Source organism: Anopheles bellator, chromosome 2 (assembly GCF_943735745.2).
Source record: "Anopheles bellator chromosome 2, idAnoBellAS_SP24_06.2, whole genome shotgun sequence".
NCBI classification, from domain to species: domain Eukaryota; kingdom Metazoa; phylum Arthropoda; class Insecta; order Diptera; family Culicidae; genus Anopheles; species Anopheles bellator.
The window spans coordinates 63,968,836-63,991,354 of record NC_071286.1 but is presented as its reverse complement, the minus strand read 5'-3'; the positions used below and the strand labels follow the sequence as shown (position 1 = coordinate 63,991,354).

At 51.9% G+C, this 22,519-nt stretch overlaps 6 protein-coding genes across 6 annotated transcripts in view; 3 read left to right on the top strand and 3 right to left on the bottom strand.

Moving 5' to 3' along the window:
• Window positions 1–255, bottom strand: part of LOC131211394 (neprilysin-1-like) — a 3,686-nt gene extending 3,431 nt beyond the window's left edge. Inside the window, exon 1 of the mRNA XM_058204836.1 lies at window positions 1–255. This exon is cut by the window's left edge and continues 430 nt beyond it. Coding sequence (XP_058060819.1) covers window positions 1–240 — 240 coding nt within the window. The 5' untranslated portion in view covers window positions 241–255.
• The window catches only part of LOC131211924 (protein obstructor-E), a 12,230-nt gene extending 4,944 nt beyond the window's left edge, over window positions 1–7,286 (top strand). The window contains exons 2-4 of the mRNA XM_058205610.1: window positions 6,129–6,488; window positions 6,565–6,958; window positions 7,039–7,286. Of these exons, the coding sequence (XP_058061593.1) occupies window positions 6,129–6,488; window positions 6,565–6,958; window positions 7,039–7,195 (911 nt within the window). The 3' untranslated portion in view covers window positions 7,196–7,286. The remainder of the gene's footprint in view (window positions 1–6,128; window positions 6,489–6,564; window positions 6,959–7,038) is intronic.
• A 472-nt stretch (window positions 7,287–7,758) lies between these two features.
• LOC131207860 (sodium channel protein Nach) lies at window positions 7,759–10,092 on the top strand. Its single transcript, XM_058200493.1, has 10 exons — window positions 7,759–7,955; window positions 7,997–8,194; window positions 8,265–8,379; window positions 8,456–8,661; window positions 8,734–8,866; window positions 9,045–9,163; window positions 9,238–9,392; window positions 9,469–9,638; window positions 9,768–9,882; window positions 9,980–10,092. Exons 1-10 carry the CDS (start codon window positions 7,759–7,761, stop codon window positions 10,090–10,092), a joined length of 1,521 nt encoding a protein of 506 aa, XP_058056476.1.
• A 140-nt stretch (window positions 10,093–10,232) lies between these two features.
• Window positions 10,233–14,308, bottom strand: LOC131211518 (translocation protein SEC62). The gene is made up of 5 exons (XM_058205018.1): window positions 14,024–14,308; window positions 13,190–13,328; window positions 12,469–13,121; window positions 12,079–12,386; window positions 10,233–11,673 (listed from the first exon to the last, which is right to left on the bottom strand). The coding sequence occupies exons 1-5, from the start codon at window positions 14,057–14,059 to the stop codon at window positions 11,571–11,573; spliced, it is 1,239 nt and encodes a 412-aa protein (XP_058061001.1). The 5' UTR covers window positions 14,060–14,308; the 3' UTR covers window positions 10,233–11,570.
• Window positions 14,309–14,727: 419 nt separating this feature from the next.
• LOC131211520 (dnaJ homolog subfamily C member 28) lies at window positions 14,728–16,867 on the top strand. The gene is made up of 4 exons (XM_058205019.1): window positions 14,728–14,768; window positions 14,846–14,912; window positions 15,003–15,122; window positions 15,189–16,867. Exons 3-4 carry the CDS (start codon window positions 15,018–15,020, stop codon window positions 16,215–16,217), a joined length of 1,134 nt encoding a protein of 377 aa, XP_058061002.1. The 5' UTR covers window positions 14,728–14,768; window positions 14,846–14,912; window positions 15,003–15,017; the 3' UTR covers window positions 16,218–16,867.
• On the bottom strand, window positions 16,170–21,871 carry LOC131211517 (trifunctional purine biosynthetic protein adenosine-3). The gene is made up of 6 exons (XM_058205017.1): window positions 21,475–21,871; window positions 20,767–21,409; window positions 19,892–20,146; window positions 19,585–19,807; window positions 19,096–19,243; window positions 16,170–19,019 (listed from the first exon to the last, which is right to left on the bottom strand). Exons 1-6 carry the CDS (start codon window positions 21,664–21,666, stop codon window positions 16,329–16,331), a joined length of 4,152 nt encoding a protein of 1,383 aa, XP_058061000.1. The 5' UTR covers window positions 21,667–21,871; the 3' UTR covers window positions 16,170–16,328.
• Window positions 21,872–22,519: the final 648 nt, after the last annotated feature.

Here is a 22,519-nt window from a genome sequence, read left to right as displayed (position 1 = left end):
CGGTGGTGCTGTGAGCAGCGGACCGGAAGCTTCCGCGTCGTGGCCATCGTGGCCTCCGACAATGATCGGGGCCGAGGGCCGCTGGCTGCCGGCGCCCATCGTTTCGTCCGCGTCTCGCCTCAGCAGGTAGCCGTTCACCGGATCCGCCGCCACCGTCGCCCCCACCAGTACCGGAGGAAGTGTGCCACTTTTCTCGCCGTTTCTCGCGCGCTCGCCCCGCAGCTCCTTCAGTGCGGCCATCGATGGTGCGTCTAATTGGAGCGAAATGTGTGCGAAAAGCGGAGCGGCTGCTGCTGCGAATGATTGGCGGCCAATTTCGCGCGGTCTCAACCCGTCCGCCTGCGAACGATAACTGCGCCGCGTGAGCGAAAGAACCGCGTGAACCCGCGGGGGGGTCGATCGCAGGCTCACTTGCTCACGCTCTGCGACCGCCGCTCACTGCTCACTGCTCACTACGCGCCGAACCGCTCTCGCTTCTCACCGCTCTCACTAACTGTCTGTCGCTGTCTCTTTCGCTCTCGCAGCCCTTTGGGGTCCTCGCTGGTGGTGTCCGCGGTTCGCTTTCCGTTATCACCGTCGCCGCCACCGTTGGCACTCACTGGAACCGGTGCCGGAATACCACCCCACCACTGCTGCTCCCACCGCCTCTCCTGCTGCTGCTAGAAACGTGGGGAAACGAAGAAACAATCCCGTCAACAACCGCAACAACAACAGCACGTTGCCGGGCGCGCATTAGCAATTTTTGCCAGTTCGCGGAGACGCGGTCTCTGTCCACTAATTAGGCCATTCTCCACGAACCGGCACAAAACATCGTTTAATTCCGCGCACTCTAATGGCTGGTGAAATCGCCCATCGGAACAGCTGTTTTACGGTGTGCTCTTTCAACTCGGAACAATAATCGAATCCCTGTTGGCACATTTGTTGACATGTCCGGTGCCGTTTGTAGCCGGTGCCGGCAGCCGACCGCCAGCTGATCAAACGCCGCGTTACGCAATGCCGGCCACGTGCGAAACGTGGCGAAAAGCTGGCGACAGCCTATGAGACAGCCTTAGGGTTAGGCCTTGCTAATGGAAATGCCCGTTGGCGTCGATTGCAAATTAGTATCGCGACTCCCCCCTTCAGTTGCCAACGTTGGACAGAACCGAATGGTGAACTTTCCTCTAACTTTTCCATTTACCCGTACCGCTGTTTTGCCCATTGCGTCGCTGTGTTCCGGCCAAACCAGAAAACCAATTTCTGGTTTGCGACGCCCGGAAATTGAACCACGGCAGAGGCTTATCAATGCCGGAACGGAACTAGTAGTGTATTAGTAGGTCACCGGTGCGCCATCACCGAACATATGCTAAACTCGGCTACCCGTGCCCCTCCCCCCCCCAAAAGCCTGCCGCCAAGTAAGGGTCCTTTATCGAACGGATGTCCGCTCCACTTTCGCTGCACACACCGGGGACTGCGGAATAGAGCCTTCCTAGGGGACCGTAGGGATTCCGATTACAGGCTCGTCCCGCGTGCAGGAAAATCCTTTTTCCAGGTCACAGTCGCTGCGATGGGGACCTCACTATAAGCTACGCGGAACCAGAAACGCGTCCGAACTGGAGTGCTTGGTCGGTCGGTCGATATTGCTTCAACCTGTTGAATTTTCTTCGCGCTTTTCCGCGCTCACGCACACTGACGACCGAGCGACGAGCCTTTTTCTATATCCACCGTCATCATCCTTTCACTCGTTCTGGAGGCTCGTCTTAGTAAGCGTCGACTCGCTCTCACACTACACAAACACAAACGCAACGGAGTCGTACAACCAACCGAATTGACAGGCCAATTGAACAGGATTTGTGCCACTTTTTTCTGTTTTGAGTAACAGTAGATCCTGCCCAGCCTGCACGTTCCATATGTTGCCGCACAGCATACTTTAGCGACCAGAAGGACACTTTAGGACACGGCACTTTGGAGTGCGTTCGGAACGGAAACTCACGGTTCCCCGAAAGACACTGACACGAAAAAGGAAGGTCCTCGAAACTCACTTTCAACAGCTACGGCTCACATATCCTTGCCAGCAACGGCTCGGAATGTAGTCTGGTAACTTTCTGGTCAGCCTGGCACCGTTGTTTACGCGCACACAGCATGCTGCTACGGAAACATCGTTTACCACCGACCGAACGAGCCTACTACACACCAGCAGCATTAGTGGAGTCAGTTGAAGGACTGACACCAGCGCACAGCACTCTCGTTTTCATCCCGTTTCTTTTTTTTTCGCGGACATGCGCAACACGAACTCGGGCAGTAACTCTGGCTTTCAACCCATCATCGTCATCATCCCCACAGCATCATTGGCAGTCATTCGTGAGAGTTCCAGCCATTCGACCAATTACTGCTGGAGTCGCCTCACAACACAACAGGTCAGCCACTATCTCGCACTTCTATGATGATGGACAGGATGATCATAGCTGGCCTGTGACGTGCATCCGCCACGTATCCACGGACCGGTTTCTATGGAAGTGGCTGCGTCTGGGTGTCCGAAAAGGAATTATCGAAACGATTCACGCCGAGCGCCGCACAATAGACGAAAGCGCCATTGCGTCTAATCAGCACCGCGGGGTCCTGTGTGGGCCACCAACCGGGCGCACTAATCACCTCAACAAACGTCAAGTGCCGTAAACTATACAACAATACACCGCAAGCCGGTCGTCCCACCCGGGAGCGCAATCTCGAGTCTCGGCGATTTGGTTTCGGTTCCTCCGGACCCTTCGCTTAACCCCGGACCTCTTCCAAGTTTCACGAGGCCGCCGGATTCTTTTCGCGCGCGCTCGGCGTGATTTTGGGGCCAATTAATCTGCCCTCCCGTGACACGTACCCGGCAATTGGGAGCTAATTAGTGGATCGAAGCGCGCCAACGAACGTGATTTCACACGATCGCCACGGAGCTCGATCTTTATAAAAATAAAGATTTATCGCCCTGCCCTGAGATGTCGACCTTCTCGCACACGTACACAATGTAAACGGGGGGTTAAGCGGGACACTCCGCCTGGACTCTTGCGTTCGGTGTCAACAAAATGGCACTAATGAGGCCCCCCTCCGGTGCTCATCGTCCCCTAGGACCATTGTTAAACCGTTAACCTCGTCTGAAGCGTTCGGCAAACAACACACAACGATGTGAACAACCGCACCGCGCACCACCACTACCAGCGCAACAGCGAGCAGGAGCACTCACTCGTTCACCGTAAGGACGACCGCGGCGGTGACGACGCGAAAAAGGTGAAGGACAACTCTTTGTTAGCGTGCGCCATCATTAGACATCACTGACGCAGCGTCAAGGATAACGGCGTCATAACGAGCAGCACTTCTTGGCACGCGCACGGAGCACAAATCACGTCGCTTTAATCGCTCGGGAGTCAAAATCGCGACTAGCGCGCCACGGCCGGCGAACACGACGACGAACACGAACCCCACGGCGGCGGCGTATCCTTTCTCCACACGCACTATCGCTCTCTCTCTCTCTCGCTCTCGCGCGCACGATCGCGCATTAACTCTCTCACCCGGCATATTTCGGCTCACGGTCGGCTCACGCTTCGTATCTCACCGCACCGGGAGACGGAATCTGAGAATCACTGAATCAAGCGAATCATTCACGGCGCATTGGAACTGTGACGCACCGCCACTATCGTTCTGCGCAGCGTTCTTGAGTCGAACGTGATGCCGTCGTTTGATTACCACACGACCCGTACTCGGCAATGATAACGCGAGTACTTTGATTGAGCAGCAGCAGCAGCAGCTTTGGCATTTTTGGCCGAACCGTTCAGCCGGCACAGTTCAAAAGGGCACGATCGAATGTAGATGTGGTCACTTAAGATGCTTAATTTCCAACTATCACCATTACGTAGTTGGCGGGAGTTGCGGGCCTCGCGTAGGAAAGGCGCCGCCGAATCCGGACCGGACCACTAAATCTTCCGAGCGAGCGAGCGAGCGAGCGTGTGCGCGGCTCCTGATTAAATAAAGATGGGTTTTCGCGGTTCGTTGAAGCTTAAATAGTGTGCGTAGCAAGGCAAGAATATGAATCAAATTACAGAGCCGAATGGCCGAAACGGGGAGGAAGAACTGTGTGGTCGCGAGATTTACGCGCCTTTCTCTCTCTCTCTCGCCCTCTCGGCTTCGTCCACCTAATTAATTCATTTGTGGCGCTTTGGTTTGGCAAACGGTTCTAATTTCGTTCCGTCTTATGATTCCTTTGCGGACCCGCGCCGTTCGTAGTTACTCATTTTCAGGGGCACTGAAGCAACCACTTGCGCTAGGTCTCACATGAATAGCCTGTTTTTGTATGCCACGTGTGCGCCCAGCTCGTGCCCTGGCTTTCGGGCGTTTTTTTTTTATTGCGGCCCTCCTGTGGAAGACTCACTGACGCCTGCCCGGCTCAACCGGCTAGGCATTGATCATACAAAATTTCATGCGAATGCACCCGACACGATAAGGTCAAGGAGGAGGGGCTGATGTATCGCGGATGGCGAGAAAGGATTCCGTCGGCGCCTAAAAGGGGCCAAAAGTGGGGCTTTAATATAAAACAAAACGGAACAGGTTGTTCCGCTCGCCGTTCATGCATTATTCAGACGTATCAACCTCTCTATCAACCTCTTTGCCACTCGAAGAAAACAACTTTTTCGCAACCGTCCCCGGAGGCGGCCGCAAAAACAGTCACGGTAGCCATAGTCATCGCACCGCGCGCTTATCACCGTGGCCGTGGCGATTTTCGAGCCCAGCAGATCAAGCACATGTTCCGGCGCTTGTTCACCATTAAACAGCGTGGCGCAAGGTCACCGTTTCTCACGCAATATGGCTCACGATTAATCACATTTGTTTGCCACCCTCCTGGACTCTCGTCGCAGTGGCTACCTTGTTTCGGCAGGACCGATCAACATAAAATGTACTGGCACCAATCCAAGTTTACCATTGGAAACGTGTGCCAACCTGATCTTAAGCTCTGATCCCTTAAAGGGAAACACGAACACGTACAAACATATTGTGACGATCTTTTCTCACGGTGAAACTAAAGTTCATGGGCAGCCGGTGGCCAATTCGTTGCAACAGGAACGAAACCGACAACCCGTCTGCGGTCAGTCAGTGGTCGACCACGGCGGATAATGATGGACGGCGATGTCGATGTTCGCTGTCAAGTTGAGCGGTTGATGAGCCGTCACTGGTTAACCGTTTTTATTTTATATCATTTCGTCAGGTTCGTCCTTTTGTCATTGATCAAAAGGTGAATTGCACCGGCCACATAAGGAGATGCCGGAGCGGTGCAATGGCAAAAACCAGCCACGAAGGGGGATGATTTGTGATTTATGCAACTTACTTTTTTTCTGCTTACTGCGAATATAATTGCCAGGAGGTGATTTTGAAGCCGTTCTCTGCCGAGTGACTGGCCAATTCCAGTGGGCACTTATGTTTCGGGCGCAACCGTAAACCATTCACAGGAACTGCATTGAAGCATCTTTTCGCGCACTTTTTGGACCTTCTTTAAATTTGTATCACTACTGAGAGCGTGACTTCCACAAGAGGAGCACAAACCGGCGCCGTGTGATTTTGCGTGACAACTGTCGCACCGTGACCCTTGGGACCTGCTCATATTTATGTCTCCAATCGATGCAAGAACCGTTTAACGACACACGACATGTGGCTGGCTGCTAATTGAAAGTGAAATGTTGTTGAAGGAAAAGACTGTAGACCGTACCCAAGGATCGAGCCAAACGCTCCATGTTCACTGGCCCGTTTGCCCCGTTTTACATTGCCGCTGGATCGGGGCCAAGTCTGGAATCGCGACTGCATCGCTCGTCTGCCTCGTCTGTTGGAACCATATTTTTAGAAACGGCATTTGCATTGCACGTGGGTTGCGCGACGGTTTTTGCCGGTGCCAGATCCTAGCCAGAGCAAAGAAAAAAAACGGTGGGGTGGTGATTTATGGCCGCACCGAACGCTGGCGACGGCGATCGGGTTGGGACCTATTTATGATACTTGCACACCGGTGGTGTTTCGAATTTGGCCACCGAACAAACGCGAAACCGCGCGGTGACAGTTCAAAAGTAAAGGGAAAACATTTACCAGTATTCAACATTCTACTTTTCCACTCACCTTCCGGCACATAGGGCTCGCCACTGCACAATCACAGCTCCGTAGGCAGTATGAGACCAACCGGCGACCGCCAGTGCGCAACCGGGAACCGGCCGTAGATTCTGGCGCCCCGGAGCGGAACCCCGTTCGACAGAAGGGACCGGTTCAGGTGGCGGCGTCCGACCCGGAAACGGACCCGGAACTGTCGGAGAACTGTCCGGAGCCGAACGGGTACTTTGCCGATGCCGAGCAGTGCGACAAGTACTACCAGTGTCGCGATGGTCAGATCACCGAGAAGCTCTGCCCGGACGGGATGGTGTTCAACGATTACGACCTGGACCAGGAAAAGTGTGACCTCCCGTTCAACATCGACTGCAGCAAGCGGCCAAAGTTCCGTAAGTCCCACCAGATTCCCACCCCCGCCGTAAATGCGCTGAACATGCTTTGGTTCTTCTTACAAACGACAACCAGAAACACCGAAACCATCGCAGCACTGTCCGCGCCAGAACGGGTACTTTGCCAGCGAGACCGGGGCCTGCGATAAGTTCTACTACTGCGTGGACGGTATGTTCAACATGATCACGTGCCCGGAGGGCCTGGTGTTCAATCAGCGGACCGGCATCTGCACCTGGCCCGATGAGGCCCACAAGAAGGGCTGCACGTCGCAGGACGTGTTCAAGTTCAGCTGCCCGAAGGTGAACGAAACACAGGCGGCTACCCATCCGCGGTACGCCGATCCGGACGATTGTCAGTTCTTCTACGTCTGCATAAACGGCGAAACGCCCCGCCGGAACGGCTGCAAGCTCGGGCAAGCCTTTGACGATCAGGCCAAGCACTGCGAGTGGGCCCGGAAGGTTCCGGACTGGTAAGCGACCGACTTCCGGGGTCGGCAACAAAGGGGGCACTGTCTGATTTCTATGCTCTTTCCCTCGCTCCCCATTCCAGCGCCGACTGGTACAAGGACCGTCTGACCGATGAGCAACTGGAAGCGCTCGAGAACCCACCGACGCCGAAACCGAAGCCGCCGGCGAACGCCTCGAGGCCATCGAGGAGACGTCCAGCCAAGCGACCGAAGCAGCCAGTGGCGGAGGATGAAGAGTAGGGCCGTCGACTCGGGGGCTCGGGACGCACTGACGCCACGAATACTTCCGTGAGAAGCGATCAAAGCCGAACGAATGTTGAATAAAAGTTATCAATCCTAAGCAGTCCTAGTGAAGGTTCGTCATTTTCGCAAAACTGTCGCCACTGACAAGCTCTATAATTAGCGCAATGGCCGCGATCTTCACGCGCGGTTGTTAATTGTCGGTCGTTGTTTGCTCTGCACTCGGTGAGCGTCACGTCTCGCAGTAGTTCAGGACCATTGGGGTCTAAAGTGGTCCGTTGTGGTAAAGTATGCATGGCGTTCAAATGTGATTTCAATGTCAATGTGCCGCCTAAGTGCACCTAACCACCGTCACGCAAACGATAAACTGACCACCGTGATCCAAATCGAATTGAAGCATTGGGTTGTTAATTATGTTTTAATGGTTTAGCCTGTTTTTTAAATGCATCTCCAATCACGACAACGCACGCAAGCCATCCTCTGGTCCTATGGTCGTAACGTCGAGAAATGTTGCCACTGGCTTCATTGTTTCGTGTGCACTGTGTGCGATTGGTTGTCGAAAAATGCATTTTGAGAAAGGGCATCCCCGGGCCGTGAAGTCTGTGAAACGCGCCAAAGACCAGCGGGAACAGAAAGGTCCGTTCAGCTGGATCCTGCAGTTGTTCAGATCGGTCAGCACCTTCGTGTTGCTGTTCCTCGAGCAAGGTGCCGTCCATGGATTGGCACATTTGGGGAAACCGGTTCTGCATGCTACGGAAAAGTAAGAATTCAGGACCCCTGTCCGCTGCTACACAGTAACAGATTGTTTTGGCTTGCATTGATCGCTGCCGCGCTGTACTTCTCCGTGGTGCTGAGCTTCGTTTCCTGGGACCGCTACCAGCACAAAGCCACGGTCGTGGCCATCGAGAAGGATCATTACTACTGGAATACGTCCATGCCCAGTCTCACCATTTGCCCCCTGAAGCGCATCTATCAGCCGTCTCTGCGCAGCTACTGCCTGTGAGTGCGAGCAGCTTTGGAGATTCGGAGAAGCGCTGAAGCGATCCTTCATTGAGTTTACCGTCAACAGAATCAACGGTATCACCGACGAGAACGATCAAATGGAGTTCTTCCGGTTCCTGGAGTCACTGGCAAACTCGTCGTACTTTAATTTTGAAAACATCCATCACAACGAAAACGTAGACGTAAGGCTGCCGTCGTGCACCGTCGCCCTGCTTCATTCATAGCCGTTTCATGTTTCATGCGAACCGAATGGGGCAGCGAGTGTTGGAAGTGTTGCAGCTACAGCCCGACAACTATATGAAAACGATCTACAACCTCACGCGCGATCTGTCCCGGCTCGACGACACGGAACTGCGCGTTCGAACGCAGAGCAACCTGGAATATCTGCGCACCCTGCAGACGCTAACCGAGTACGGCATCTGTTACACCACCAACAGCTTCATTTCGTCCAACCTGACCGCCAGGTATGCACGTGGATTCGCGTGCCAACTAATTGGCTAATTAATTATGATCTTTCTCCGTATGGCACCCGTTAGCCTGCTGTTGGTCGGCCGACAGAAACCGCCGGATGCATTCTACTCGACCCGCGTCGTGCACGACGTCCGGTTCGGGAACCTTTTCGACGGTGACATCACGTACAGCTTCATCGGATTTGAGCCGCCCATTTCGGTAAATTAATGGTAAACATGTCACCGGCCATTGAACAATGTTAAATGATGCCCAGGGCGCTTTGAACATTGACCTTGTGGCAGCGAACGATCGATGGCATCACAAACAGCAGCAGGGATTACGTTTCCCTTCTCATTTAAACGAACTCGCCCCTCGTTTCTCTTTATTGTGCGGACAGATCTTCTACCACAGTCCCTACGATACGCCCAACATTGCCAACTTTCAGCCACTCAGCAACGACGCGCAGGAGTTTGAAACGTTTTCCATTGAACTGGTCACCACTAAGGACTTTAAGGCGTAAGTTTGGCAAAATTAGAGTTACCTCAACTTGTTTGACACCACTTCGTCTGGATTCCGGGGCATCCCATTAGGGAAACGTCCATCTCGCAACGAGGCTGCCGCTTCACGGACGAGTCGAACCTAACGCATTACTCCATCTACACGCAGGGCATTTGCCAGCAGGAGTGTCGCATCACCCTGGCGTTCAAACTGTGCGGCTGCATACCGCACTTCTATCCCAATCCGGGTAAGTGCACCAAGTACCGGGCGTCTCCACCGGGCACGCAGACGCAGCATTCGAGCGCATCTCCCTTTCTCACCAGCCGGCCCGAACGCGAAACCCGTCTGCCACTACAAGCAGCTGATACGATGCTTTCCACGGCACCAAAAATTGTTCCTTGAGTTCAAACAGGACAACAACGACCAGAAGGGCATTCCGTGTTACTGCGAGCAGAACTGTGTGGGTTCGAAGGTTATCATTGAAAATCGCCAGGTGAGACGACACGCGCGTCTTGCGGTCGGTGGTCGGAACGGCACAGTGGCGAATCGGTTTGCCATTTGCTAAATCAACACGTGTCCAGCCGTAGCAAACACCTTTCACCTCGCTCTGAACGTTTTGCAGGTTCTGAAGGAAACGCAGAAGCTCATCGGCAGCATCGGTGGATTGGTCGTCATGAAGCGGTACCCTTTGGTTCGCTTCAGCCGCCAGCTGCTGTTTACCTTCACCGATCTACTGGGTACGTCGGAAAGTTGAGCGTGTCCATTAATCCATTTTGGTACTTGCCACTATTCAATCATACTGGATCGGCCTCGCATTGTTTTCGGTCGTTGCAGTGTCTATCGGAGGAACAGCTGGATTTTTTCTCGGATTCAGCGTGCTCGGAATGGTGGAAATTCTTTACTTCTTCACCCTGCGACTCGTGTGGTATGTGGCCGGACGACGTTGAAATTGGTGAAGCGGTGACACACGTTTGGCACGATCCATTCGAGACCACACAGTACTATTGAGATACTATCGCAATCGGTGAGCTTAGTTTGTTTGTAGAATAAAGAGAAGAAAGAAAATAAGAACTAACGCAAGTTTGTTTTCGTACGTATAAAGTTTATTGAATATAACCGTACCTAACTGGCACACTACAAAAACCCATTCGTCGAATCTCTACATCCTCTTCTATCCCAAAATCTCTTGCACTAAACGTTTGCACTTAGTTTTGATGTTTTTGTTAAACCTTTTTTGCTTTTACTGATAATGTTTCTCCTGTTGTTAATTTTGTCATTTGAAAATGATGGATTTTTTGTTTTCTACCAGCACAAAGGCTCCACTGCAGTGCGGAGCGTAAACTATACTAGTGAATCTAGCTGGGTATTCTGGGTGGCGCTCACCGGGTCTCGCCGCCTGGGAGGGAATAACAAATTGCGCTACAATCTGTGGGTTATAAATTATGTTGCGGAGAAAGGTGTTCCTTTAGCATATAAATAAAAAAGCAAAACCTCCTACCATCGTAATACATTGCACGCGCACTGCACGTTAGCACGGACGCTTCAAACGATTGCCACCAAGCCGATCGTCGTCGTCGTCATTCGCACACGGAGTAGAAAATAGGAAGGAACCGTTTTTGGCGTTTGACTGTGCTTCTGCGATACTTTCTATGCAGCACGTTCCTGTTTTGTTTGTTTCTTTTAATGGATTTGATGATCGTATTCCCGAGCCAAGCGCACATTAGCGGACAGATAACGGCGAGATTCAGACATGTGGATTGCGAGCGAAGAACTAGAACCGATATTGGTTTCCATTTGCCCGTTCCCGGAATGACCAATTCAAGTTCACACATTGTCAAGATCGTGTAAAAGGTTTATGTCTAAGTTGTTACCACATACGTAAATCTGTCCATTAGAGTGGAGTTGTTTTGATGGCGTTAACTATTGGTTGGTGTTCCACTGCAAATCGTAATGCAAATGCAAAACCCCCTAGAGCACGGGTAGAGCCCACGTCCGCATGGCCTTCCTTCGTTATCAATTCGCAACTGTCGGTAACCCGATAAGCGTTACGAATGGCCACAAGAAAGGTATTCAATTTTGTAACGAACGCTATCACTTCTTTCGCGCTCAGTTTTGATACGCTTTATAATGGGCCGTTTGTTGCAGTCGAATAACAGCCAAACAAGAGTCAGATTAGAATGCAGCGTTCCCGGGAATAAAACTATAAGAAAAATTAGCATGCTGATTCGTGGTGGTAATTTGTTTCGAATGCGAATGGCCGTCGTTTAGGGACTATCACTGGCAACCATCGTCCAGTAACAGACTTCTGAAGGTGAAGGATGAGCCTGTATGATTTGTTGTATGCTTGTCTGCGGGACGTGCGGGGCTAGTCGTACGGTTCGCTTGTTTGTAAAATCATTCTACGCGTTTCCAAATGCGTCACTGATTACGCGGTGTCCGCCATCTCATCTGGTTCCACCATCTCAAAATCTTTCCCCGTGGAAGAGCGCTGTGATCCTTCCGAATCACTTTCCGAAGGTGTCGTAGAGCTGAAATATTGTAGATGTTTGGAAGTTTTGTTCATTTATAGCATATTTTCTTCTCACAATTATACTCGGAGTAGTTAGAAAGCATGAAAGCGTAGGGAAAAGTAAAGGCACCGCAGAGCAATGCAAATAATTTGAAACAAAATCATTTTAATAAAAGCGAACTTAACTGAACCTCCAAACTCGACTAAAATAAAGCGGCCAATGTTACTGAAGACTATGAAATCATTTTGTAATGTAGTTCTCATTTTCCTGGAGTCTAATGGTGAGTAAACTACTGCCAATAACATCCGTAGCAAGCAAATAGAAAACAAAAAAGAGCTAGACGAGGGTTACAGAAAGCGCCACACAGTGTTTTGTACAAAACAGCACATGATTTGGCCACAATTGTTTCACCCTAAAACTCACTTTTTTTCCTCGTCATTTTGCTCCTCCTCGAGCACCTCGGCCACGCTCGTCACTGTCGCCGCTACCGTTGGTTCTCGCTGTTCCGGTGGGGTTTGCTTGCCGCGCTGCCTTAATCCTTCGGTTTCGGTGGGTAACTTTTGGGAGACTACCTTCGCCGTGTCCGCGTCACGTTCTTTCACCTCGTCGATGGTGGGTGGTACGGAAGTTCCGTTCGTTTCCTCTTCCCCACCACTGTCCTTGTCTTTCTGTTTTCGCTTTTTGGACTTTTTACCCTTTTCACTGCCAGCTTGGCCATCTTTGTACTCATGCTGCACCAGATCGAAAGAAAGACACGCGAAGAGTGCGTTAGATCCTCCGCAAGTGTCGCACGTTGCTCCATTGAATACTCACATTGTACAGTGGCCAGAAGGACGCAAAGAATCCGACATCCTCGGTCAAATTCGGCAGCAACCAGAAATGATGCTTGCCACCAGTGGCAACCCAAACCAAGCAGAAAATGATGCAACGCAGCACAACCAGACCGAGAATGAATACCAGAAAGCCGGCCGCCGCAATGCTCAGATAGTAGACACCCTTCCGGAGCAGCGGTGGCCACAACGGAAACAGACAGATCACGATCGCGCCGACCACAAGCAATGCCCCGAAGATCCAGTAGTGCATCGGAATCGGATCGTACAGCCAAACGTACGCCTCGTGTCCATCAATAAACAGCTGCTCCGGGTGCATCTCCAATCGGATCTTACGCTTTCGCTTGGCGTCGGCCACCTCCGAGGCCGCCCCGACCCCTTTACCACCCTCGGCATGACTACTTTCGGCGTCCGTACCGCGTTCGTCCTTCGGTGCCGATTCGACCCACGTTTGCTTCTTGTTACCCTTGCTGCCGCGGAGCTCCTGCTCGCTTACGGGTACCTTTCGGGCGCGGTGAAAAAACTTGTGAAACAACATATCGCCCATGAAATCGATCACTGCCTGGCGGTGCGGAAACAGACAGTTGTCCCCTTGCGCAAACTTTGACGCCAACAGTGCGTCGATCGCTTTGATTGCTGCAAATAAAGAAAACAAACCACAAGTCAGTCCAGCTCGTGCCCACGGACCCCAAGCGGCACCCTACCGGAGAAGTATTCCACGTTGTGATTCAGAAATTTGGTCTTCTTGGTCGGCACGTTCGACTTGAGCCATTTCGCGACCTTGTACTCCTCTTTGGTAGCCTTCTCGATCTCGGGATCCGCTCCGCCGGGACCCGTGTATTCCTGCGGGAGGTTTAGCATAAACATAATAAATAGAAACTCAGGCACACACCCTTTGCGGCCATGGGACGCAAGCACATGGAAGCAGTACAGCATGAAATCTGCGCGCCATCGCCTACTTCTATCCTGTTTCTTATGAGCTATTTGTTCAGGTGATCATCGCCTGCCTTGTTTTCTCCTGCTCACACACGCCTTAGACGTAGGCATTCCCATTGTACGGCCACTATCGCTTGCTCGCTCGCTCACTCGCTCAACCGCAACCGACCGAGACAGTGACCTCTTTTTTCTCGACGCACCGTGGCGTTCTTTCTACGTCGTTCCATATCCATATGCCGTGGACCGGAAACCGGAATGGCGAGGGGACGGCGGTGCAAATGATGATGGTTCCGTAACAACCTGCACATATCACACCCATCGACGTGGACGCGCCGTACACCGTACCAATTAGTGGTATTCCAAGAAGGTGCCCAGCTAACGGGCTGCGTAAACGGGGGAACAAATACTTTCTTCGCCGTTAGAGCCGCGACCGTGAAGTTTGCTAATGCCACAAAGCGCAATTGCACACACCCACCCACACACACGCAACCACGAGAGCACGCAAAAACATCCTTGTTGCTTGGAGAGGTGCGTCACCAGGCTTATCACAGTATCAGACGAAAACCCCTTGACCTCACCAGAGAGGGCAACTCGGAACTTACATCCTTCCGCTTCTTCGCTCGTCGCTTTTCTGCCATCGTGTCCCCTGGCACAACACACCGCCGCAATCTGTGCTGTGCTGGACTCTGGACGCAGCTTCCGATGTGGATTTGTCGCGCACCCTACTCGCTAATGGGTTGGGTTACCACAAAGCCGGAATGCTTCCGCTCCGTGGTTCCGCTAGTTGACCAATCCTTCCGCAAAGAGCACACGCAGCAGTTTTGGTGACTTCACTTTGTTGTACAGAAAATCCCCGAGCGAACGTGGACTCGTCGCTTAGTGTTCGCTGCCTCTGTCGCTGGATGGTTTTCGATTGTCGTGTCGAGCACGGGGCTGACACGCACACTCGCGCGTACGTCGTAATGCGAGGAAAATACATACATTGCGTACACGTCAAACGCTCGAAACGGTTCAAAATGGTGAGAAAACGGCCTGTGAGAAGAGGCTAGGTTTTCTTGATAACGTTTTACCTTTGCCAAGAATAGTTGGCTGGCAAAGGGGGCAGCAACAACAAAATTTATGCCCAATTTCCATTTTTTCATTGAAATTCATGCACGCAATTCACACTGTGTTTGATTTATACCTTCAACCGGATTGGTGAGAGCAAGTGACAAAATCGAACCCGTGAACCGGTTCGTTCTCACACTCACCGCTGTCAGCTGATTTTTGTTATGATAGGTTCACCCCATTTCTACCATTTCAGCAACAGTATTTCAATGGGAATTTGGACATTACATTAAAACAAAGGTAAATTTAGTTATCTAACCTCAAAGAAATAGATGACGAAGAGTACTTTTAACCGTTACTTCATTTATTTATTTCAGCTTTTTATCGTTTGCATCGATTATTCGTGTGCTGTTGCTGTGATCCGTGTTCAAGGTCACTGTACCGGTTTGTTTGTTTTGATTTCGCCGAAAGTTTTTTTCTCTTACATTTCTTGTGCCCCTTTCATCTATTCCGAATTTATTTTTCATTTGTAAGATCCTGTATTCCTGTATGTTGTGCGAAATGTTTGCAAACCGTGCCAATGTTTTTAATCAACTCAACGTGAGGATAATTTGTCTTCGTTTTACTCACACACGACGAGGTGAATTATATAACGTAAGTAGTCGTCCTTAACTGGGCGCAAGACAGTTTGACTTATTTTATTCCTTTCCTCGGCTGAAGAAATGCTACCAGTTACTCGGTGTTACCGAGCAATCCGACCAGAACACGGTACGGCAGGCTTATTTATCCCTCGTCAAAAAACTGCACCCAGACAGCGGACATCCGGATGCGAGCGCTGATCGGTTTGCCGAAGTCGACGGAGCGTTTCGTATTCTTCAAGAAAAGTTTGCCAAAGCAAGGCGCGGTATCGCCGAGGACTTACACGAGCAGGTGAAGGTTTACGACATTCGCCACACGGCCCCGCAGCATCGACAGTACCTTAGCTTCGATGGCATCGGCTTCGGAACGCCTGCCCAGCGCCAAAAGCAATACCAAGCCGCCCGGGCACAGAAGGCCCAGGAACGGGTCCTCGAGCATCGACTCTCGAAAGCGCAAGCATCGGAAACGGCACTCATGCGTAAAGGGGACTACTTTAAGAAGCACGAAATCAAAACCAAATACGGCTTCGATCGCGTTGTGGAAGATCAGATCCTGGAAGCGATGTCGCGTGGCGACTTTAGCAACCTTTCCGGCTTTGGTAAGCCACTTCCCGACCATCAGTCCCAAAATCCCTACGTCGACTTCACCACCCATAAAATTAACAAAATTTTGCTCGACAATGGGTTTAGCCCCGAATGGATTACCCTGCACAAAGACGTACGAGGGGCGGTGGCAACGTTACGTGGGGCGCTCCATAGTGCGCGCGCTAAGCTAGGGCCACTTCCGCTCACCGTACAAGAGGTGCAACGGTGGGAAAAGGTGCTCGAAGAGCACCGGTATGCTGCCGAGCAAATCAATAAAATGATCGATAAGTTCAACTTGATCGTACCGATACTGAACAAACAGATGGTACGCCTCGATCTGGACCGACTCGCTAGAGAACTTCTCGAGAAGGCGCCCGATAGCAGCGCGTCCAGTTCTCCCCTTCCTAACCGTCCCCGACGAGAGGAAATAGAAAGACCATCTGCAAGCAGCACCCAAAGCAAAACACCCGAAAATAAGTCTAGTCTTCTAGGATTTATTGGTTCATTGTTTGGTCATTCATTGTGAGTAGATGTAACGAGTGAGTAACGAGTGAGTAGATGAATCAGTGAGTAACAAAAGCTAAGATAAAATAACAGCGCGCTAACTGACTGTGGCATTCGTGTTACGATCGATCCCCTATTTCATAAGGCCGTTAGCGACCAAACGCAATGCTCGCGGGTACGCAATGTGCTCCGCCCGGTGAATTCGCTCCGTGAGCGTTTCTTCCGTATCGCCTGGCAAAACTGGCACGCGTTCCTGAAGGATGATAGCGCCGGTGTCTACTCCTTCGTCCACGAAGTGTACCGTGCAGCCCGACTCTAGATCGCCCGCTGCCAAGGCCTGTCGTTGTGCATGGGTTCCTTTATGCTTCGGAAGTAACGCCGGATGAATGTTGATCAGCCGACCAGCCCATCGTCGGACAAAGCCGCTCGAAAGGATGCGCATAAATCCGGCGAGACACACAAGATCGACACGAGCCTCTTGCAACGCATCCGAAACTGCCTCATCGAACTGCTCTCGGCTAGCGAAGTCCTTGTGATGGATCACTGCCGAGGGAATGTTGGCCTTCGCTGCCCGTTCGAGTCCCAGGACGCCCGGTTTGTTCGAAACCACCAACACGATCTCGCCTCGAATGCCCGCCGCAGTTGTACGCGTGGCATCGATCAGTGCCTGCAGGTTGCTTCCGGTACCAGAGATGAGTACAGCGATACGCTTCTTTGGCAACGTGCAGGACCGTTGGGCCGTCAGAAGACCCTGTTCAAAGTCACGCACGATAACACGCGCTCCAGTAGCCGAATCGCGCTTCACCACCGTTCCCAGCGATTGTCCACCGACCGGGCGTAGCTCACCGAGAACGGTTTGCTCGTGTTCCTGTGCTACCACCAGCACCATTCCGATGCCACAGTTGAACGTTCGTAGCATTTCGTCGGCTCGAACATTCCCGGCACGCGATAGCCAACCGAAGAGAGGTGAAATGTGCAGATCCGCGAGGTTCAGAAACGCGGCCAGTTCCGCGGGCAACACGCGTGGTATGTTTTCCGTGAAACCACCTCCCGTGATGTGTGCCAGTGCTTTCACGTGTCCCCGGGCCAGCAAGGGTTGCAACTCTCGCACATAGATCTTGGTCGGCACGAGCAACTCTTCGGCGAACGTTCTTCCCGTCGCACTGAACGGCGCAACGTCGCGATACGTTACCCCGGCGTAGTCCAGAATTTTGTGCACTAAACTGAACCCATTACTATGCACACCACTCGACGGCAACCCGATCAGAACGTCTCCGGGCCGTACGCTATCGATCCGTGGTAGCAACTTGCTCCCATCGACCACTCCGAGGGAAAAGCCAGCTAAATCGTAAACTCCCGGAGCGTACATTCCAGGCATTTCGGCCGTTTCTCCACCGAGTAGGGCACTACCAGCCTGGCGGCATCCTTCGGCAATCCCCTGCACCACCTTTTCAGCCACCGGCACATCGAGCCGTCCGCAGGCATAGTAATCTAGGAATGAGCACGGATCGGCACCGTTGCAGATGATATCGTTCACACACATAGCCACCAGATCGATTCCGATTGTGTGGTGAGTGTGCGCTTCCTGGGCGATCTTCAGCTTCGTCCCTACACCGTCCGTCCCGAGCACCAGTATCGGGTCGGTCATCTGATCTCCGACGGCATCACGTAATCGAAAAAGTCCTCCAAAGCCACCAAGTCCTCCCATGACACCAGGCCGGTTGGTGGATTTCGCGAACGGTTTGATGCGCCGAACAAGCTCATCTCCGGCCCCAATATCGACACCACTGTCTTTGTACGATGTTTCAGTCGGCGCACCAGAAGTGGTCCGTCGGCCGCTTGCCACCATTTGCGAACGATACGGAGCAGCAACTCGGTCGATCGCTTCCGTGAAATTGCTCACGATCACTTGCTCGCTGGTTGGTGACGATCGGCGAACAACCTTACCCAGCATTACCGCTCCGTGATGCTGCAGATGTGATCGCCATGATTGATCATCTCCCGCCAGGATCACCACCATTCCGATACCGCAGTTGAACGTACGCAGCATTTCCCGCTCACTAACATTGCCTTTCGCCGCAAGCCACCCAAAGATGGGAGGAATTTTCACGCCATCGAAGTTCACCTCCACGGCCAGGCCAGACGGAAGAACGCGCGGCACGTTCTCAATCAAGCCACCTCCGGTAATGTGTGCAAGCGCCCTGATCGTTTCTTCACTCTGGCGTAGAAGTGGAAGCACCGGTGCGACGTAGAGGCGTGTTGGAGTGAGCAGCTCGTCACCGAACCTGCTGCAGCCATCTTCTGCAAACGGCGCCACATCGGTCAATTTCGTGCCCGTGCGTTCGAGGATGTGGTTCACCAAACTGAACCCATTGCTGTGCACCCCGCTGGACGGAAGTCCCACGACGAGATCTCCTACGCGGATGCGATCAGTCCGAGGGAGGAGCTGATCGTGCTCGGCCACTCCGACACAGTAACCGGCCAAATCGTACTTGCCGGGGGCGTACATCGAAGGCATTTCGGCGGTTTCTCCGCCAAGCAGAGCGCACCGTGTTTCACGACATCCTTCGGCTATCCCCTTCACGATCATTGCAGCCGTAGGGACCTCGAGGCGACCGCAAGCGATGTAATCGAGGAAGGCCAACGGTTCTGCTCCGGCGCACAGCACATCGTTCGCGCACATGGCCACTAGATCAACGCCGATCGTGTCCCAGCAGTTTAGGGCTTCGGCCAACTTCAGTTTGGTTCCGACACCATCCGTTCCCTGGACAAGGACCGGATCGCTATATCGTACCTCCTTACCCGTGCGGTCGGTATACGTTACCTAGCAAAACGTGCGGAGAAATTGAGTAACAAATCGCTTCCAATCAATCGTTTGAAAAGAAAAGCTGGCAACTTACGTCGTTCAATCGAAAGAGGCCACCAAAACCGCCAAGCCCACCGACCACGCCAGGACGGTTGGTTCCACGGGCCAACGGTTTAATGCGCTGCACGAGTGCATCGCCAGCATCAATATCAACGCCACTGGCTTTGTATGAAAGATTTAGACTGTAACGAAAAAAGAACGAGGATTAGGAAGCGTTTACGTTTTCATTGCCCCATTTTTGATGATGCAATAAGGTGCCAGTCATGTAAGTAGAGCCGAAATATTCCACAATCTATCCTGGGTGCCACATTAACGTTAAGTGGATATTTTTTCTACACTGAACCACATGCAATGAGTCCGACATTCGTAAAATCCTTACAAAATGCAAAATAAATGTCAGAGATAGTGGCAATCCGATTTCCGCCGCTAGAGAGCGAATGGTTTATTTGAATTTTGAAACCACTGCTGGCCGCAAACAATCAAATGCGATAACGTTCGATAATGGAACAAAGGAAACATTTACTGTTTGAACGCCTTCTGTGCAATGTCCCGTCGGTGTTGCGAGCCTTCGAACTGAATCGTGCTGCAAGCGGCCGTGGCCAGTGCAGCAGCCTTCTTAAGGTCACTATCGAGCACGACGCTAATGAGTACGCGTCCCCCGTTAGTGACAAACTGATCCCGACCATTCAACGTTACTCCGCTGTGAAACACCAGATGTTCCGGGCGAGACGCTACCTCATCAAGACCTGCATGATGGAAAAAGAAGAAGCAATTAATCATGAAAATTGCGAAGAACTTCGCCATCAGTCAGGAAAATGTCAGTTACAAACCTTTGATGACGCAACCTTTGGTGGAGGTTTCCGGATAGCCCTTGCTTGCCATCACTACCCCAACCGCACTGGTGGCTGGCCGGAATTGAAGCTGCACTTCGTGCAACCGTCCCTCGCATGTAGCCTCCATCACGTCGTACAGATCTGACTTGAGGAGTGGCAGGATGACCTGAGTTTCCGGATCACCGAAGCGACAGTTAAACTCCAACGTTTTCGGACCATCCGGTGTTAGCATCATGCCAGCGTAAAGGACGCCTTCGAGAGAACAAGAATGTACACGGCGTTAACAGAATAAGAGTGGCCTTCAAGACGCTGGAACCGTGATCATACTGAACACGCAATCTCCAAGGGACGAAAACAAGCAAACAAACAAACGTAACGAGAATTGGGCAGCGACAAACATGACATTCTACTGTTACTACCAACAGCGATCGAGCGATTGATCAAATCTCTGCTTATCAGCTACGAAAAACAAAAATAAAGGATTCACAAGACTCTACGTCATCGATCAACCGATCCCCGCTACGGGTAACAGTCTCGGTGACGTTCGACGAAACCGATAGGTTCGCTCATGGGGCGAAGTTGTATGAGTTTGTTGGTTTTCATTCTCACAACTGATCGACTGACCTCTCGAGAGCCCCCCAGAGCCGCTTATCACCCCGATTCGTTTCCACTCACTGGCAACAGCCAGATAGGCATGCAACTAACGCATCGAGAGATGCGACTTCATTGGAAGGACTGGATGTTTTCACGGGCCGGCCTTGGCCAACATAAAAAACAGGTTTAGAGCAAGAGCAAAACTGTTACACGCCTGCTCAAAGTACTGCGTGCTGAAGGAAGAGACATAATATAGTAAAAGGTGCTTCCAGCCTTACCGTGGTACGCGATTCCTTCTTTGCGCAATCCGTCGACGGCTCTTTGTAGCACTTCCTGCACGACCAGTTCCAGTTCATCCGATTTTATGAGAGGACACGGGCAGTACGCTCCCATGCCGCCCGTGTTAGGTCCAAGGTCCTGATCGCGCAGTCGCTTATGATCTTGTGCCGGCAGCATAACGCGCACGGTTCGCGAATCCACGAACGCCAGAACCGACACCTCTTCGCCAGTCAATCGTTCCTCCACGACAACTACTTCGCCGGCCGTTCCGAACCGGCGGTCACCCAAAATTTCGTCAACGGCCGCACACGCCTCCTCGACCGTGTCTGCCACGATCACACCCTTGCCGGCGGCCAGACCACTCGCCTTGACGACGAGTGCCGCGTACGGTGCTGAGCGGATGAACGCTTTGGCTGGGGCAGCTTCCGTGAACGAAGCATACCGGGCGGTCGGAATGTCGTGCCGATGCATAAAATCCTTGGACCAGTTCTTGTCCGCTTCGATTCGCGCTCCGCGCTTTCCAGGTCCAAAGCATCGTACATTCGCCTTTCGCAGCTCATCACCTAGGCCTTCGGCCAACGGGTCTTCTGGTCCGACTGCGACCAAATCGATCTCGCTCTCCTTACACCAACGGACGATGGCCTGTAAGGTAAACAATAAATAATGTTTCGATTGGTGCATCGAGGAACGAGGGATAGGAAACTAACCGTGAAATCCTTCGCATTCACTTCGGTCAGCCGCTGCACTTTGGGGATCGCGGCAATCCCAGGGCTTCCGGGCAGAGCGAACACCGTGCTAACTCGCTCACTACGCGACAGCTTCCAACATATCGCATGCTCACGGCCGCCCGAACCGATCACCAGCACCTTTCGCAGCGACGATACCCCGTCGTTGGTCATTTTTTGGCCAAAACGACACGCACTATCTCTGCCGCAGACACACAAGTTCACGCACGCGTTCCCGGCAGAAGTTCACCTGAATCTGATTGCACACAGGCCACTGTTGAATGGGGAAGGATCCTATTTTCCCCGCGTTTGGCCCTAGATTAGAACAGTTCGATGCGATTCGGCGCAAATTTCACACTGCGTGTCTCCCGTTCCACGTCCGTTGTTGACCGATCGACAGACCGCACGACTTTGCGAACGGATCTTCCACTGTACGATCACTTGTAGCGATCCAATAGCGAGCCAATAAACGAGTTCCGAGCCAACCCTACACACGTATTCGGTTTCTCTCTTCACTGGAGATCCTCGCTCTCGCTCTCAGCACGACTTGCCCTCTCTTTCTCTCACTTCGTTACTAGAGCCGCTAAACAGGTACAACTGATCCTCTCTCTCGCAAGCAGTGATTTTACTGCAATACTTTGATCCTTTTATACGGTCGCCAAATCCTTGGAACCACATGGTCGATCACGTCTCTCAATTTTGCACGTAGTACCTGGCTGGTAACTTTTTTTTTCTTTTGTTTTATAGAGACTTTGAGCTATAGTGGCCTAACATTCGTCTCTTTAAGGCTGGTTACTGTCAAACCAAAGCGCCAGTAAAAAGTGCATTATTACTTGCCGATCGATAATCAAAATCTTAAATCAAAAACAATTAAACTATTCGTCATCTCGACAAGAATCTGTTTTAATAATAATACACTATGTTTTCCTATGTAAAACTTTAGTTTTTGTCTGTTTTCTAAAGTTGCTTGAACAAACATACTCGCTACACCCAAATAGACAATTTCGGCATCGTTCTAGCACTACGC